Genomic DNA, 18,394 nt, shown 5'->3' on the forward strand with positions numbered 1-18,394 from the left:
GCCAGTATTCTAACTGTGGCAGTTTGACTTCAGATTCTTTCACCACTATTCTTTACTGCCTCTTTATTGAATGGATATTACCTTCTGCATGTATAGAACTACAGTTTTCGAGGCACATTCATCTGCGTTATTGCATTTGGTCTTTAGCCTCCTAAGTAATAATACGTCTTAGGATACGTTATTCTATATTTTGTGGATGGAAAAACTAAGTCTCAGGTATATTACATGACTTGATGAAAGTCATACGTTTAGTAAGTTTAGAGGACTGAGATTAGAATGTATAGTTTTCCCCTAAATTATTTTCTGGAACATAATGCTATGGAGTGTTTTTATAAGAGAATGGGGCAGGGCATGAGGATAATAGAGAACACAGGCCCTCATAAAAGCCAGAGGTCTCTGATGAGAAAAAACAAACAAACAAAAAAAAACTCTAGTGATAGCTTTAAAAAGGAGCCAGTAAATTCACCTTACCATTTAGCCGAGAAAATGTTTTTCAGATAGAAATAAAAAGGCAGAGGGTCAAGGTGGACAATCCGGAATTGAAAAATACAGTGATTCCCATGATAAGGGCAAGAAAGATATTTGCAGAATCTGTACAGGCGAGGTAAAATTCAGATAAGGACCCTTTAGGACTATGTAACAGGTATTATTTTTATCTGAGTGGCCAGAAACCTGTTAGTTCTTGCAGGGGCCATGAAAGCTAGAAAAGAGAAAAACTTTGCTGACCACCAGAGTTGGGGATGGTGTTTGAAGATCATACCCAGAGATGTGACTGGGAAGCGGGTTGAGTAGAACTGAGAATCCCACCACCAGTACCTAAATCTACACTTAACAAGAAGTTTGAGTAAATTTAAGCATTTAATGGTAAATTTTTCAAAGGTAGGCATTATTATTATTATTTTAATGTATAAGAAATCTGAGATTAGGAGAGCATAAGTAACTTGCCAGAGGTACCATAATTTGTAAATTATAGATTTAGGGTTGTTTGCTTCCACAGTCCATGTAATAAGGACAAGGAACTAGAATAGTATGTCAAAAGGTGCCACAACAAGCCTCCAGGATTTGGCTGGTACAAGAAATCAATGCTCTATAAACTTGATCACCTTGGACTAGAAAAGTAGGCAAAGAATGTGCTACTGTGGAAAATAATGGGGACAGATGAGCATCAGAAACAGTAACCCAGAAAACAGTTTTCATTGCTGGGCTAGAGCTGAAGTACCACTAGCAGCAAAACAGAAGTGCACACCTGTTTGTTTTTATTTATTAAAGTTGCTTAAAAACTTGAGATACCTCATGGGAATTTGAGTTTTCTACAATGTAACCGAAACTGATGTGCAATATTGTTGTGGAAAAATGGTGTTTGCACTAAAGTGTCAGCTTTGCCTGCATTTTTTAAAAAAACCTATCTCAGCTTCATAGTAAGTATAGGAAATGTCCATTTGTTGAAAAGGCATTTGTGGAAAATTAAATTTTAGGTTTATGGTTTTGTTTTCTGAGGAAAGATTAAAAACAATCATGAGTTTTTAATACACTTTTCCTATAGATATGTATTTTTTATACTTAACATCTGCTTACACCTTGTCTTGATGACTCCTGGGTTGCACTTTTGCTCCATTTCAAACTTTGCAGTCTTTATTATCTTTCGGACTAGTGTCTAGATCATAAATAGAACCTATGATCATCAAGAAAATGACCCACTGTAAGATACTTCCAGTCATAAAAAAGGTTTTAGATTTAGAGTGCCTTCTTCTTTTACATAAAAAATTCTTATGCAACATATCTATATGCAAAGAACATACAATACATATATGTTCAGTTTATTTTTTCTGTTCATTTTTAAAAAGAATAATAATGAGTAACTGTGCCCCCCACAACTGAAGAGATAGAACTTTACTGATATTTTGTCACTCCTTGTGTGCCACTCTTTAATAGAAACATCTCCTTACCCTTCTCCAAAAGCAAACACTTTCATAAATTGGTATTTCTCATTTCCTTGATCATTTTTATATTTTTGCTATAAATAAGTACATATATCCCTATATAATATATTATTTAGTTTTATATTTTTAAGAACCTAATACAAGTGAAATCTAGAGAATGTATTTTTCTACATAATATTTTTTCCAGTCTACATCTTCACTCACATTTGGTATTATAATAGGGTGAAATATCTCATGGTGGTTTCAATTTGCATTTTACTGATGACCAGTGAGGTGCGAGCATATTTTCATACATTTATTGGCTATTCATATTTTCTACTCCGTGCCTGTTTGCTCTTTGCCCATTTTTTATTAGGTTTTCTTTTTCTTCTTGCTTTGTGTGAGTTCTTTGCATATTTGGTATATAAGTCCTTTGTTGATTATTTGTCTTACAGATCTTTTTTGCCACTTTGTGATATGACTCTGCCTTTTTTATGGTATATTTTAATAAACAGAAATTTTATGTTTAAATGTGGCTGATTTAATTAATATTTCCCTTTAATGGTTTGTACTTTTTCTATTTCAAGAAAGCTTTCTCCATCTCAAAGTTGTAAAATATTCTCCTATGTTGTACGGTTTTATTTTATTTTTTTAAAAAAAACATTGAGTTGTGCACTTTATTTATTTATTTATTGCGGGGTGGTGGCTGGTTGGTATGGGGACCTGAACCCTCCACCTTAGTGTTACAAGGCTGCGCTCCAACCAACTGAGCTAACTGGCCACCCCCATACATTATATGGTTTTAAATTTTTGCACTTTATTTTCTTTCAAGTTTTCTTATTGTGGAAAAATATGCATATCATAAATTTTACTATCTTAATCATTTTTATGAAGTGCATTCATACTGTTGTGCAACCATCACCACCGTCCGTCTCCGGAATGCTTCATCTCGCACAACTGAAACTCTGTACCTATTAAACAATAACTCCCCATCCCTCCTCCTCCTGCCTCCTAGCAACCACCGTGATAGTTTCTTTCTCAATGATTTTGACTATTCTAGGTACGTCATATATAAGTGGAAGGATACAGTATCTGTCTTTTTGTGATTAGCTTATTTCACTTAGAATAATGTCCCCAAGGTTCATCCATGTTGTAGCATATGCCAGAATTTCCTTCCTTTTTAAGGTTGAATAGTGTTCCTCTGTGTGTGTGTGTTTGTATACCACATTTTGCTTATCCATTCATCTGTTGATGGACACTTGGGTTGTTGCTTCCACATCTTAGGTATTGTGAGAAATGCTTCTATGAACATATGTGTACAAATATCTCTTCGAGACCCGGCTTTCAATTCTTTGGGGTATATATCTAGAAGTGGAGTTGCTGGATTATATGGTAATTCTATTTTTAATTTATCCAGGAACTACCATATTGTTTTCCACAGTGGCTGGTACTATTTCACATTCTCTCTCTCTCTCTTTTTTTTTTGTCTTTTTTTTGTGTGCGTGACCGGTAAGGGGATCGCAACCCTTGGCTTGGTGTCAGCCGCACCGCTCAGCCAGTGAGCGCACCGGCCATCCCTATATAGGATCTGAACCCGCGGCGGGAGCGCCATTGCGCTCCCAGCGCTGCACTCTCCCGAGTGCGCCATGGGGTCGGCCCCCATTTCACATTCTTACTAACAGCCAACACTTGTTATTTTCTGGGTTTTTTAAAAATAGTAGCCATCCTGCTGGATGTGACGTGGTATCTTACTGTGGTTTTGATCTTAATTTAATTTTCTAATTTTCCTTGTTTGATTTCTTATTTGATCCATTGGTCGTTTAAGTGTGTGTTGTTTAATTGGCACAAATTTGTAAATTTTCCAGTTTTCCTTCTGTTACTGATTTCTAATTTCATCCCATTGTGGTTGAAGAAGATACTTTGTATTATTTTTATCTTTTAAAGTGTATTGAGACTTTATATGTGGCCTAAAATATGTTCTGTCTTGGAGAATGTCCATGTGAACTTGAGAAGATTGTGTATTCTGGTTACTGGGTAGAGTGTCTGTATATGTCTATTAGATCTAGTTGGTACATCATGTTGTTCAAGTCATCTGTTTCCTTGCTTATATTCTGTCTGGTTGTTCTATCCATTATTGAGAGTAGGGTATTGAAGCCTCTATTATTGTGAAACTGTCTGTTTTTCCTCTTAATTCTGTCAATGTTTGTTTCACATATTTTGATAGTCTGTTATTAGGTACGTAGATGTTTATAATTGCTATATATTCTTGTTGTATTAACCTTTGATTAATATATAACGTCCTTCTTTATCTCTTGTAACCTTTTTTGATTTAAAATCTAGTTTGTCTGATAGTAGTATAATCACCCCTGCTCTCTTTTGGTTACCCTTTGTGTGGAATATCTTTTTCCAGCCTTTCACGTTCAATCTGTTTGTGCCTTTGGATCTAAAGTGGGTCTCTTATGGACAGCATATATTGGATCATGTTTTTAAAATCTATCCTGCCAACCTCTGTCTTTTGATTGGAGAGTGTAATCTATTTACACTTAAAATAATTACTGATAAGGAGGGACTTCTATCATTTTGCTGTTTTCTGAATGTCATAGCTTTTTTGTTCTTTGTTTCCTGCATTACTCTTTTCTTTTGTGTTTAGTTGATTTTTTTGTAGTGTAATGTTTTAATTCCATTATTTCCCTTTGTGTATATTTTATAGCTATTTTCTTTGTGGTTACTGTATTAGTCTGTTTTGTGTTGCTATAACAGAATACCTGAAACTGGGTGATTTATAAAGAAAACAAAATTTACTGCTTACAGTTTCTGAGGCTAGGAAATCCAAAGTCCATCTGGTGGTGGTGACAGTGGCCGAGGGGTCTCACATTGCAAGATGTTGGAAGCAGAGAGAGCAGAGAGAGAGAGAGAGAGAAAGAGAAAGAGAGAGAGACAGACTCTCCTCTTCTTTTAAAGCCCTCAGAACCACGCCCCTGACCACCATTTAACCAGTCTCTAAGACATTCTAAACTTTCCCTCGTCTCTTTATCTTCTTCTGAGTCCTCCAAACTCCTCCAACCTTTGTCTAACACCCAGTTCCAAAGCCGCTTCCACGTTTTCAAGTATTTGTTATAAGCAACACCCCACTTCTCTGGTACCAATTTTCTGTATTAGTCCATTTTTGTTGCTTATAACAAATACCTTAATACAAAGTCTGTTTTTGTTGCTTATAACAAACATCCACTTGGGTGATTTATAAAGAAAAACAAAATTTATTGCTTACAGTTTCTGAGGCTGGGAAGTCCAAAGTCCATGTGGTGGTGGTGACAGTGACCCAGGGGTCTCACATTGCAAGATGGTGGAAGCAGAGAGAGCAGAGAGAGAAACACAGACTCTCCTCTTCTTTTAAAGCCCTCAGAACCATGCTCCTGACCACCATTTTAAATCTATTCACTATGGCATGGTCCTACAATCCAATCACCTCTTCAGGACTCCACCTTTTAATTACCATAATAGGATTTCCCACCCTCTTAACAGTCACAGTGGGGGCTAAGTTTCTAATACATAAAACTTGGGGGACACAATTTAAGCTTCAATGAGTTTTGGGGGGCAGTTCAATCCACTACAGTTACCATAGGGATTACGTTAAACATCCTAAAGCTATAGCACTCTAATTTGAGTTTATACCAGTTTAGCTACAGTAACGTACAAAAGTTCTGCTCCTTTACATCTCTGACCCCACCCCTTTAAGTTGTTGGTTTCACAGAATTACATCTTTATACATTGTGTGTCCAAAAACATAAACAAATGATTGTTGTTTTCAATGCTTTAGTGTCTTAAATTACCTTTTTTTGTTGTTGCTGTTTGTTTTTATTTTTGGTGGCTGGCCAGTACAGGGATCAAACCCTGGACCTTGGTATTATCAGCACCATGCTTTAACCAACTGAGCTAACCAGCCAGCCCATCTCTTAAATTATGAAGAAAACAAAATGTGGAGGTACAAACCAAAGTTACAATAATTCTAGCTTTTAGACTAATAATTGATTTTTAAAATGTATTAGTCTCTTAAACCATATAGAAAGCAAAATGTTTAGATACAAGCTATTGTTAAAATAATACTAGCTTTTATAATTGCCCGTATGTTTAGCTTTGCTGAGATCTGTATTTGTTCATGTGGCTTCAAGTTACTGTCTTGTGTCCTTTCATCTCAACATGCAAGACTAACTTTAGTATTTCTTGCAGGGCAGATCTAGTGGTAACAAACTCTCTCACGTTTTGATGATCTGGGAATGTCTTAATTTATCCCTCACTTTTGAAGGACAGTGTTGCCAGATGTAGAATTCTTGGTTGACAATTTTTTTCTTTTAGCAATTTGAATATATGAGCCCACTGCCTTCTGGTCTTCAAAGTTTCTGATGAGAAATCTGCTGATAATCTTATCGACATTCTCTTATATGTGATGAATCACTTCTCTCTGACTGCTTTCAAATTTTTCTCTTTGCCTTTAGCCTTTGACAGTTTGATTATAATGTATTTCAGTGTGGGTCTCTGAGTTCATCCTACTTGGAGTTTTTTGAACTTATTGGATGTTTATATTCCTATCTTTCATCAAACTTGGGAAGTTTTCAGCCATTATTCTTCAAATAATCTCTCTTCTTTCAAGTAATCTGTCCACTCTCTTCTTCTGGAACTCCTATGATGTGTATTTGGTCCACTAGATGGTGTTCCACAGGTACCCTAAACTCTGATTCACTTTTCTTCAATCTTTTTCTTTCTGTTTCTCAGACTCATTAATGTCACCTGTCCTGTCTTCAAGTTTACTGATTCTTTCTTCTGCCTGCTCAAATATGCCTTTGAATATGTCTAGTGAATTTTTTATTACAGTTGTTGTACTTTTCAGCTCTAGAATTTCTTCTTGCATTTTAGGTTTTTTATCTCTTTATTGAAATTTCTATTTTGTTCAACGTTATTTTCTTGACTTTCTCCATGTCTTCTGCTGGTTCTTTGAGTATCTATAAGACAATTGTTTAAAGTTATTGTCTAGTGGGTCTGTCATCTTGACTGTCTTTGGGACAGTTTCTGGTTTTTTTTCTGTTTTTATTATTTAAATGCATCATACTTTCCAGTTTCTTTGTATACTTTGTGATTTGCTGAAAACCGGACATTTGAATCTAATAATATGGTAAGTCTGGAAGTCAGGTTCTCCCCCTTCCCCAAGGCTTGCTATTTTTTGTTCTGTTTTAATTGTTGTAGTATGTCTTCATGTCAAGATTTAGCCTGAGAAGTTAACTCGAGGTATTCTCAGGTCTTTTCTGAGCCTCTGCCTTTCCGTAGGCATGTGAAGTGACTCATTTCCCCTGCATATGCGGTTGCTTTTGGATGTCCTAGTCTTTAGTGATTGGTTTCTAAAAGGAGAAAAGAAAAAAATGAAGCAGGGAGGCAAAAGGTACCAGCCCTTTAGATCCCCTGGACATGGCTTGAGCCAGAGTGGGAGGGGCTTTCAACAGTGCAGGGGGGTGGTGTCCAGCTATGGTTGCTCACCTGTGTCTACACCTCCATAATGAGAAGGAGCAATTAAGATACAGATCCCCAACTTTTGGAAGACAGGATCCTTGTTGCCCACCTTGGCTTCTGCAACCTGCATGCAAGCTGCTTTAGGCACACGTGTGGCTGCCTGCCATGGGCCTGGGGTATGGGGGTAAGGGTAGCTGCTGCTGGGCTAAGAGCTGATATTGGCTGAAATTAATTGGAATATTCTGCCCTCCCTTATACTTGGAAGTTACAAGCCTTTAACAGACTCCAGAGTTTTCCCCAGAATTCTTCCTAGTCTTTTCCTTGTCTTACTTCATCAGATTCAGACTATTCTCCTTAATTTCTAAATAATAGTTTTTAAAAAATTATCACTGGATATTGGCTTCAGAGAGGCCCAAGGGGAGGCGGAAGCTCTGCAGAGACCACACACCCTGCAGTGCTGGCACACGACCCAATAGCCGAGTGTGCACGGAGCTGGGAGACGTCCAGCAGGGGAGGCGGAAGCTCTGCAGAGACCACACGCCCTGTGGTGCTGGCCTGTGACCCAGCAGGTAGGCCTCACATCTGCCACCTGACTCCACCCCCGGCCCAGCTGAGTGCGCATGGAGCAGGGAGATGTCCAGCAGGGGAGGTGGAAGCTCCACAGCACCGCAGCTGCAGTGCCGGTGTGTGACCCAGCAGCCTGGCCGAGTGCATGCTGACCAGAGAGGCAGCTCCTTGGAGAGGCCCAAGACCCGAGACAACCATGCACACAAGGCACAAGTGGCCAACTGAGCAGACACTGAGGTAGTCATACCAAATTGGCAGCCCCAGCAACATTTGTGTAAAACCAGTAGACCGTGACACCCTCGCCACAATGACTAAACATCAAAGGAAAGATACCAGAAATATGAAAAATCAAGAAAGTACACCACCAAAGGGTAATAACTCTCAAGATCTAGATCCCATAGAACAAGAAGCCCTTGAAATGTCTGACAAGGAATTTTGAGTGATAATTCTAAGGAAACTGAATGAGATACAAGAAAACTCAACTAGACAACATGATGAAATGAGGATGGAGCAGCTAGATTTATAAAATGAACTCTATTAGACCTAAGGAAGGAAATAGACAAGCCCATTAATACCATAATAGCAGGGGACCTGAACACCCCACTGTCAATATTGGACAGATCATCTAGGCAAAGTATACAGGACCTGAAAGAATAAATGTACAAGGAAATCAATGCCCTGAAAAAGAATGTAGCAGAGCTTGTGAGCTGAAGAATTCATCCAACGGAATAAAAAACACAACAGAGTTTAACCAGCATGCTTGCAGAAGAGAGAACTTCTGACCTTGAAGATGGGCTGTTTGAAATAACACAGGCAGACAAAAAAAAAAAAAGAAAAGAAAAGAAAAAAGAATTAAAAGCATTGAAGAAAATCTAAGAGAGATATCAGACAACCTTAAGCGCTCAAATATCCAAGTCATGGGTATTCCAGAAGGGGAAGAAAAAGGAGATTGCATTGAAAACATATTCAACAACATAATGGCAGAAAACCTCCCAGTTATGGGAAAAGACACAGATCTTCAGATTCAGGAAGCTCAAAGATTCCCAAACATATTCAACCCAAAAAGGTCTTCTCCAAGACATGTTATGGTCAAATTGGCAAACCTCAAAGACAAAGAGAGAATCTTAAAAGCTGCAGGAGAGAAGTGTCACCTATAAGGGGACCCCAATCAGACTAACATCAGATTTTTCATCACAAACCCTAAAAGCCAGAAAGGAATGGGATGATATATTCAAAATACTAAAAGACAGCGATTGCCAGCCAAGAATACTCTACCCCGCAAGGCTATCCTTCCAAAATCAAGGGCAAATAGTATATTTCTCAGAAAAACAAAAACTGTGGGAGTTCATTACCACATGACCAGCCTTACAAGAAATTCTCAAGGGAGTACTGGGTTTGGTACCTGAAAAACAACTACCACTGCCATAAAAACCCAAGAAAAATCAAAATGCACTAGTATAATAAAAGTGGCATCTATGAAGAGAAAACAAACAAACAAACATAAGGCTACCTACAACCCAAGGAACCAACAAATACAGAAAACAAACAGTAAATCAGAAAGAAAGGAACAAAAGACACTTAAGACATCCAAACAAAAATCAATAAAATGCTAGGATTAACTTTTCAATAACAACTCTTAATGTAAAAGGCTTAAATTCCTCAATCAAAAGATACAGACTGGCTGACTGGATTAAAAAGGAGGACCCAACTATATGCTGCCTTCAAGAGACCTACCTCACCCATAAAGACTCACATAGACTAAGAGTGAAAGGATGGAAAAAGATTTACCATGCAAACAGAAATGAAAAAAGAGCTGGAGTAGCTATTCTTATATCTGATAAAATAGACTTTAAACTAAAAACCATAAAAAGAGATAATGAGGGCCACTACATAATGATAAAAGGATTGATCCATCAAGAAGACATAACAATCATACATATAAACGCACCCAATGTTGGAGCAGCTAGATTTATAAAACAAACTCTATTAGACCTAAAGAAGGAAATAGACACTAATACCATAATAGCAGGGGACCTGAACACCTCACTGTCAATATTGGACAGATCATCTAGGCAAAGAATCAGCAGAGAAACACAAGATCTAAACAACACACTATACCAATTGGACTTGGCAGATATCAACAGAACATTCTATCCAACAACCTCAGAATATTCATTCTTCTCATCAGCACGTGGATCATTCTCCAGGATAGATCACGTTAGGTCACAAATCAAGTCTCAACAAATTCAAAAAAATTGGAATGATCCCTCCTATATATTTTTTCAGAGCACAATGGATTAAAATTAGAAATAAATAACAGACGAAATTCTGGAAACTATACAAACACATGGAAATGAAACAGCATTCTACTTAATGACATATGGGTCCAAGAAGAAATCAAGCAGGAAATCAAAAAATTTATTGAAACTAATGAAAATAATGATACATCATACCAAAACCTGTGGGATACTGCAAAAGCAGTACTAAGGGGGAAATTTATTGCATTAAATGCTTACTTCAGAAGAATGGAAAGATGGCAAGTGAACAACCTAACACTTCACCTTAAAGAACTAGAAAAACAAGAACAATCCAAACCCAAAATTAGCAGACGGAAAGAAATCATTAAGATCAGAGCAGAACTTAATGAAATTCAAACCCAAAAAACAATACAAAAGATCAATGAATGAAAAAGTTGGTTTTTTGAAAAGATAAATAAAATTGTCAAACCATTAGCACAACTAACTAAAAAAAGAAGAGAGAAGATCCAAATAATAAAAATTAGAAATGAAAAAGGTGATATTACAAATGATACATCTGAAATGCAAGGAATCATTCAAGACTAGTATAAACAACTATATGCCAACAAATTTGAAAATCTGGAGGAAATGGATAATTTCTGGACACACACAAGGTACCAAAACTGAGCCAAGAAGATGTAGAAAATCTGAACAGACCAATAATAATAAAGGAGATTGAAGCTGTTATCAGAAGGCTCCCAAGAAAGAAAAGCCCAGGACCAGATGGATTCACAGCAGAATTTTACCAAACATTCAAAGAGGAATTGACACCAATTCTTTACAAACTATTCTAAAAGATTGAAACAGAGGCAGATCTCCCAAACTTATTTTACGAAGCAAACATCACTCTGATACCAAAACCAGGTAAAGATACAACTAAAAAAGAAAACTACAGGCCGATATCCTTGATGAATAGAGATGCTAAAGTCCTCAATAAAATACTAGCTAACAGAGTACAGCAAAACATATGTAAAATTATATACCATGATCAAGTGGGATTCATCCCAGGGATGCAAGGTTGGTTCAACATATGCAAATCAATAAATGTGATACACCATATTAATAAACTCAAACACAAGGACCATATGGTCATCCCTTTAGATGCAGAAAAAGCATTTGATAAAATTCAACATTCATTCATGACAAAGACCCTCTATAAGTTAGGTATAGATGGAAAGTATCTCAACATAATTAAAGCCATATATGATAAACCCACGGCCAATATCATTCTGAATGGGGAAAAGCTGAAAGCTTTTCGTTTAAGAACAGGAACTAGACAAGGATGCCCACTCTCACCACTCCTATTCAACATAGTATTGGAAGTACTAGCCAGAGCAATCAGAGAAGGAAATAAAGGGCATCCAGATTGGAAAAGATGAAGTCAAACTGTCCCTGTTTGCAGATGACATGATCCTATATATTGAACAGCCTAAAGCCTCTACAGAAAAACTCTTGGAGTCGATAAATGATTTCAGCAAAGTAGCAGGATACAAAATCAACACACAAAAATCAGTAGCATTTCTATTCTCCAATAGTGAACATGGAGAAAGAGAAATCAAGAAAGCTTGCCCATTTACAATAGCCACCAAAAAAATAAAATACTTAGGAATTGAATTAACCAAGGATGTGAAAAATCTCTATAATGAGAACTACAAACCACTATTGAGAGAAATTAGGGAGGATACAAGAAGATGGAAAGATATCCCATGCTCTTGGATTGGAAGAATCAACATTGTGAAAATGTCCATACTACTCAAGGTGATATACAAGTTCAATGCAATCCCTGTCAAAATTCCAATGACATTTTTCTCAGAAATGGAAAAAACTATTCAGACATTTATATGGAATAACAAAAGACCACATATAGCCAAAGCAATTCTGAGCAAAATAAATAAATAAATAAATAAATAAAGCTGGAGGCATAACACTACCTGACTTTAAACTATACTACAAAGCTATAATAACCAAAACAGCATGGTTCTGTCATAAAAACAGACACACTGATCAATGGAATAGAATAGAGAATCCAGAAATCAACCCACACACCTACAGCCTTCTGATTTTTGACAAAGGCACCAAACCTATACACTGGGGAAGAGACTGCCTCTTCAGCAAATGGTGCTGGGAGAACTGGATATCAGTATGCAGGACAATGAAACTAGACCCATACCTCTCACCATATACTAAAATCAACTCAAAATGGATTAAAGAATTAAATATACACCCTGAACCAATAAAGCTTCTTAAAGTAAACATAGGAGAAACATTTCTGGAAGTAGGACTGGGCACAGACTTCATGAATACGACCCCAAAAGCATGGGCAACCAAAGGAAAAATAAACAAATGGGATTATATCAAACTAAAATGCTTCTGCACAGCAAAAGAAACAATTAACAGAGTTAAAAGACAACCAACAGAGTGGGAGAAAATATTTGCAAAATATATATCTGACAAAGAATTAATATCCAGGACATACAAGGAACTGAAACAACTTTACAGGAAAAAAACAAGCAACCCAATTAAAAAATGGGCAAAAGTGCTAAGTAGGCATTTCTCAAAGGAAGATATACGAATGGCCAACAGACATATGAAAAAATGCTCAACATCACTCAGCATTCGGGAAATGCAAATCAAAACCACACTGAGATACCATCTCACCCCAGTTAGGATGGCTAATATCCAAAAGACTGTGAATGATAAACGCTGGCAAGGTTGCGGAGAAAAAGGAACTCTCATACATTGCTAGTGGGACTGCAAAATGGTGCAGGCTCTATGGAAAATGAAATGGAGGTTCCTCAAACAATTGCGGATAGATCTACCATATGACGCAGCTATCTCACTGCTGGGAATATACCCAGAGGAATGGAAATCATCAAGTCGAAGGTATACCTGTTCCCCAATGTTCATTGCAGCACTCTTTACAATAGCTAAGAGTTGGAACCAGCCCAAATGTCCATCATCAGATGAGTGGATAAGGAAAATGTGGTATATCTACACAATGGAATACTACTCTGCTATAAAAAAGAATGAAATACTGCCATTTGCAACGACATGGATGGACCTAGAGAGAATTATATTAAGTGAAACAAGTCAGGCACAGAAAGAGAAATATCACATATTCTCACTTATTTGTGGGAGATAAATAAATAAATAAATGAATAAATAAATAAATAAATGCACAAAAAAACGGGGGTGGGGTGGGGGAGGGAAGAAGACATAACAATTATAATTCCTTGAAGTTGAAACGACAAGCAAACAGAAAGGATATTGTTGGGAGGGAGGAGGGAGAGGAAAGAGGGAGGGAGGTTTCGGTAAATGGCCACAATAATCAACCACATTGTATATTGACAAAATAAAAAAAATAATAATAATAATAAATAAATATTATCACTGGATATTGAATTTTAACAGATTTATTGAATTTTAGCAAATGCATTTTCTGCATTTATTGAAATAATCATATGATTTTTCTTGTTTAATTTGTTAATATGCTTAATTACATTAGTAGATATATATAAAAGTGATCTTGCATTCCTTGAATAAATCCAGACTAGTCATGCTTTATTACCTTTATTAATACATTGATGGATTTGCTAAGTTTTTGGTTAATTCATTTGCTAGCATGTTAACAACTAAATATTCTTTCTTGCACTTTTTTGTCTGGCTTTGGTATCAAGGTATCAAAACTTTATGTAATAAGTAGGGATATTTCCTTATTTTTTCTTTTCCTGTTCTCTGTAAGAGTTTATGTATGATTAGAATGATTTGGTTTGGGAAAACTATCCTGTTAATCCACCTGGATCTGCTGTTTTCTTTATAATAAAATTTTGAAATGTTGATTCAATTTCTGTATAGGTTAAAGAACAATTAAAACTTTTTATTTCTTCTTGAGCCAATTTTAGTAATTTACATTTTTCTTGGAACCTGCATTTCATCAATTTGGCATAAGGTTGTTCTGAGTATCCTGTTATTTTCTTTGCTTAATTTTATTAATGTCTTCTTTACTATATCTTTTATTGTTTAATTTCTTTTTTCTTTTCCATTTATTTAATTTCTGTGCATCTTTATGATTTCCTTTCTTTATTGTTTTCCTTTCTTTGAGTTTACTCTAGATTTTTATTCCTTTTGACTTAAAAAGTTGGGTACTGAGCTCATAAATTTTCAGCTTTTCTTCTTTTTCTAATGCGTGCATTTAAGGCTATAGGTCTTCTCTAAATATCGATTTTGCTGTATGCTATATATGTTGATAGATAGATTTATTCTCATTCAGTTTTAAGTATTTTAAATGTCTACAATGATTTCTTCTTTTACCCATGAATATACAGAAAATATTGATTTTTCTAAATTATATTTCTGTTATTGATTTCATACTTAATTTTATTCTAGTCAGAATATATGTTGTATAGTAGCACCACTTTCTATGGTAATGAAAATGTTCTATATCTGCACTGTCCCATATGGTAGCCACTAGCCACATGTGGCTGCTGAGCACTTGAAATGTGGTTAGTGAGAATGAGGAACGAAATATTTAATTTTATTTAATTTTAATTAATTAAAATTTAAATAGTTCCATGTGGCTACAGGCCACAATATTGGGCAGTTCATGTTTATAGAATATTCATGCTTGAATTTTGTTAAAATTTGCTTTATGTCCTAGTACATTTTTAATTTTTATAAATAAAAAAAAGCATTTAATGTTTTCTGATTTTTGATTTAGTGTGCTGTATATGTCCATTAGCTCAAACTCACTAAATGCATTGTTTATATCATCCATACTCTGAATGATTCTGGACTGCTTAATCTCCCAGATACTGATATCTGATAGATATTTTAAAGTTCTCAGATATGCTAAAAAATATGATGATGGATTTCTCAATTTCCCTTTCTGTTCTGTTAAGCTTTACTTATAGCCTTTTGACCTATGTTGTTAAATGCACACAAATGTGGAATTAAGTCTTCCTGATGAATTGAGCCTTCTATTTTCATGTAGTGAGCCTCTTTATCTTGAGTAATGCTTTTTGCCCTAAAGTCTGTTTTTGTCTGATATTGTATAGATGCTTTATATTTCTTTTGCTGGTTTAGTTTGTGGACCTACTGAACAGGAATGGCTGGGGAAGGTGGCTGACTGATAGCCACAAAAAGAATCATCTTGTTCACCTGATTATTGAGAGTATCTTCAGCATTGAATGCCCTTTGGTGAACATTCACATGGGAATGAGTATCCTTACACTCTGTGCCCATTCCAAAGGTCCATCCACATACTTTCGAGTATTTGACCACTTGGCTGAAGTCTTAGCAACTGTCCCTGAGTTGGTGTAGTTCTGTACCTTCTCACATATCTTTTCTTTCTGTTAGAAGGCAATAATGACTTTTCCTTCACTCTGTCTTCCAAATGTCATGAGTGCCTTTCATTGGCAAAATCTAAACCAGAACTCTGCTAAGAAGGGATTGTAAGAATTATAGTACTATCATTTCCACAGTCTCTGTGAGATACAAAAGACTTATAATGGTGGAGATAGAACTGAGCATGACACAGACAATATTCAGCACAAAAAATAACCATCCATTTTCAGAATAGCTGACTCATAGATGATTAAAGGACCAGATAATTCTTTAGGAACAAAGTACTTCTAAAACAGACTGTTTTCAGTGACTATGAATGCATGTGTATTTGCTTGTTTTTCTTAGTGGGAATTATGCTTCCCATCTGCTTTTATTCTTAAAATATGTGAACATATTTTCTTATGATTAGGTATTTTTCTATAACATGATTTCAAATGGCTGCATATTTTTCATAATATAGCTGTAACATAATTTATTTACAGTAATTTATTTTCCACTTTTTTACTATGTAAATAATGCTGTCATGAACTTCTATGTAGATAAATACATGTGCATAGTCCTGATGATTTCCTTAGGATAAATTCCTGGAAATGGAATTGTTTCATTAAAAGGTATGAGTTTTTTTTTTTTTTTAATGTTCTTCATTGTTTCCAATACTGAATATATATATATTTTAACCTTTACCAGTTATGGTAGCCAAAAAAGTTATCTCCTTTTGAATAGTGTATTTTTAATTACTAGGAAGACTGATATTTTCTCATGTCTGTTAGCCATTTGTATTTCTTTTTATTAGTTACTTGTTTTTCTATTGAAATACACACACATACACACACACACAAACACACACGCACACACAAACACACAGACACACACACACACAGACACAGACACACACACACACACACACACACACACACACACACACACACACACACACACACACTGCCCTCATCATGATGGTGTTGTTCTTTTAGAGACATCTGTTGAATGGTTTATGGAATTCTTTTGTAGCCAATATAAAATAAAGAGCCTGTTATAAACTTATTTCTTCCAAGGCTCTGATGTTGCAGGACCTGCATTATTTCTTTTAACCCTCTTCCTCAAGAGTATTGTTTACAGTAGAACTATCTGAGAGTCTGCATGATAGTGTTTTGGGATCTATTATGTGTAATCACCTCATTGTAACTCATATTTCCATTCTGGCTTTAACATTAAGATTTGTCTTTATGAGTTAATATTTTGTTTTTGTTTTCTCATCTCCACTTGTCCCTTTCTGTATAAACTCTCTTTTGTTGATACTTTGGAAGTCATTCTCAGTTGTTCATTCAGAAAAATGTTTTTTCCTGTCATTCTCTACAACTTCCACTGTTAGAAAGATACATAATAGTTTAACAAAAAGTAATAGTTCCTTTTAATTTTAGTTGCCAAGAAACAGTTTCCTAGGTGCTATGTCTTTTCTCTGTAATGGCTCCAATATACTCAGAGTTTGTCATCTCACTTGGTTTAACTTTTGCTGGAAAGATGGAGTATAGAATTTTTGCAAAGTTTATAATTAAGAAAATTAGAAATCTGCTCCCACAGCATTTCCAGTATATGAAAATGTTGATACGCCACATTCTGAATTTTCAAAGATTTCTTTCTACATATGTAAATTCAGTAGCTGAGTGCCAGCTTCCAGTGACTTAGAATGAAAAATCCCAAAAGCCCCTGTCCTGAATACAAGATCAAGTATGTAAAAAGGTGAAATGATATACGGAGTTGATTCTCTCCTTGTGAGCCATATATTTGTATTGTCTGTAGTAAAAGGCTAATTCTCATCTGGTTTGCTTCTGACCTGCTTCCCATTCCTTCCCTTTTTAGAATTTGCATAGTGCTCAGGGAATTGAAACTAAGTTTAGTTTAACAAAACATATTTAAGAAGGTAGAAATGTGGTGCTGAAGAAACTTCGTATGCATTTCAATTGGATTTTTGGATTATTTTAGATTAACAAGGATAGTATTTATTGCTTAGATAATATATAGTTATGAATAATGAATCAAGTGCAAAACATTTGTTCTTAGTATTACCTGACATTTTAATACTTTTTCAGTTATTTTTTAAGTTAAATTTATGTAAATAAGTATTTATTGAGCACCTGCTGTGTGTGAGGTTCTAAACTTTCAAGAAATATGAAAGAAAGACAATCTCTGCTCTACCAATATTTTTTAGTCTGTTTTCAGTTTTGATCTTTTACAGAAACTGGTTTTTCTTAAAAGTTTTTTAATAGCCTTCTTGAAATATAATTTATATTTTATACTAAATACCCATTTAAATTATACAATTCAGTGGTTTTTAACATATTCACAGTGTTATACATCCATCAGCACAATTTTAGAACATTTTTCGTTAGGCGCCCTCCCCAAAAAACCTTGTATCTCTTAGCCATCACCCCCAAATCCCTATCCACTACCCAGCCTTAGGCAACTACTAATCTACTTTCTGTCTCTATAGATTTGCCTATTCTGGATATAAATGGGATCATACAATATGTGGGACTGGCTTCTTAACATAGTGCTTTTAAGGTTCATCCATATTGCAGCATGTACTGCATATTGGTACTGTATTTTTTTTTACTGCTGAGTAATATTTCATTGTATGGATATGCTACATTTTATTTATCCATTTATCAGCTCATAGACATTTGGGTTGTAGCTTTTCTTTTCTTTTTTTTTTGTGACCAGTAAGGGGATTGCAACCCTTGGCATGGTGTCGTCTGCACCGCACTCAGC

General features: G+C 35.6%; 1 protein-coding gene across 1 annotated transcript in view; it reads left to right on the forward strand.

The window, feature by feature from the left end:
• Nucleotides 1-7,583: 7,583 nt before the first annotated feature.
• ATL1 (atlastin GTPase 1) overlaps nucleotides 7,584-18,394 on the forward strand; it is a 75,318-nt gene continuing 64,507 nt past the window's right edge. Inside the window, exon 1 of the mRNA XM_063090135.1 lies at nucleotides 7,584-7,602. Within this exon, the coding sequence (XP_062946205.1) occupies nucleotides 7,584-7,602 (19 nt within the window). The remainder of the gene's footprint in view (nucleotides 7,603-18,394) is intronic.

The sequence above is a fragment of the Cynocephalus volans genome, chromosome 3, assembly GCF_027409185.1.
Source record: "Cynocephalus volans isolate mCynVol1 chromosome 3, mCynVol1.pri, whole genome shotgun sequence".
NCBI lineage: Eukaryota > Metazoa > Chordata > Mammalia > Dermoptera > Cynocephalidae > Cynocephalus > Cynocephalus volans.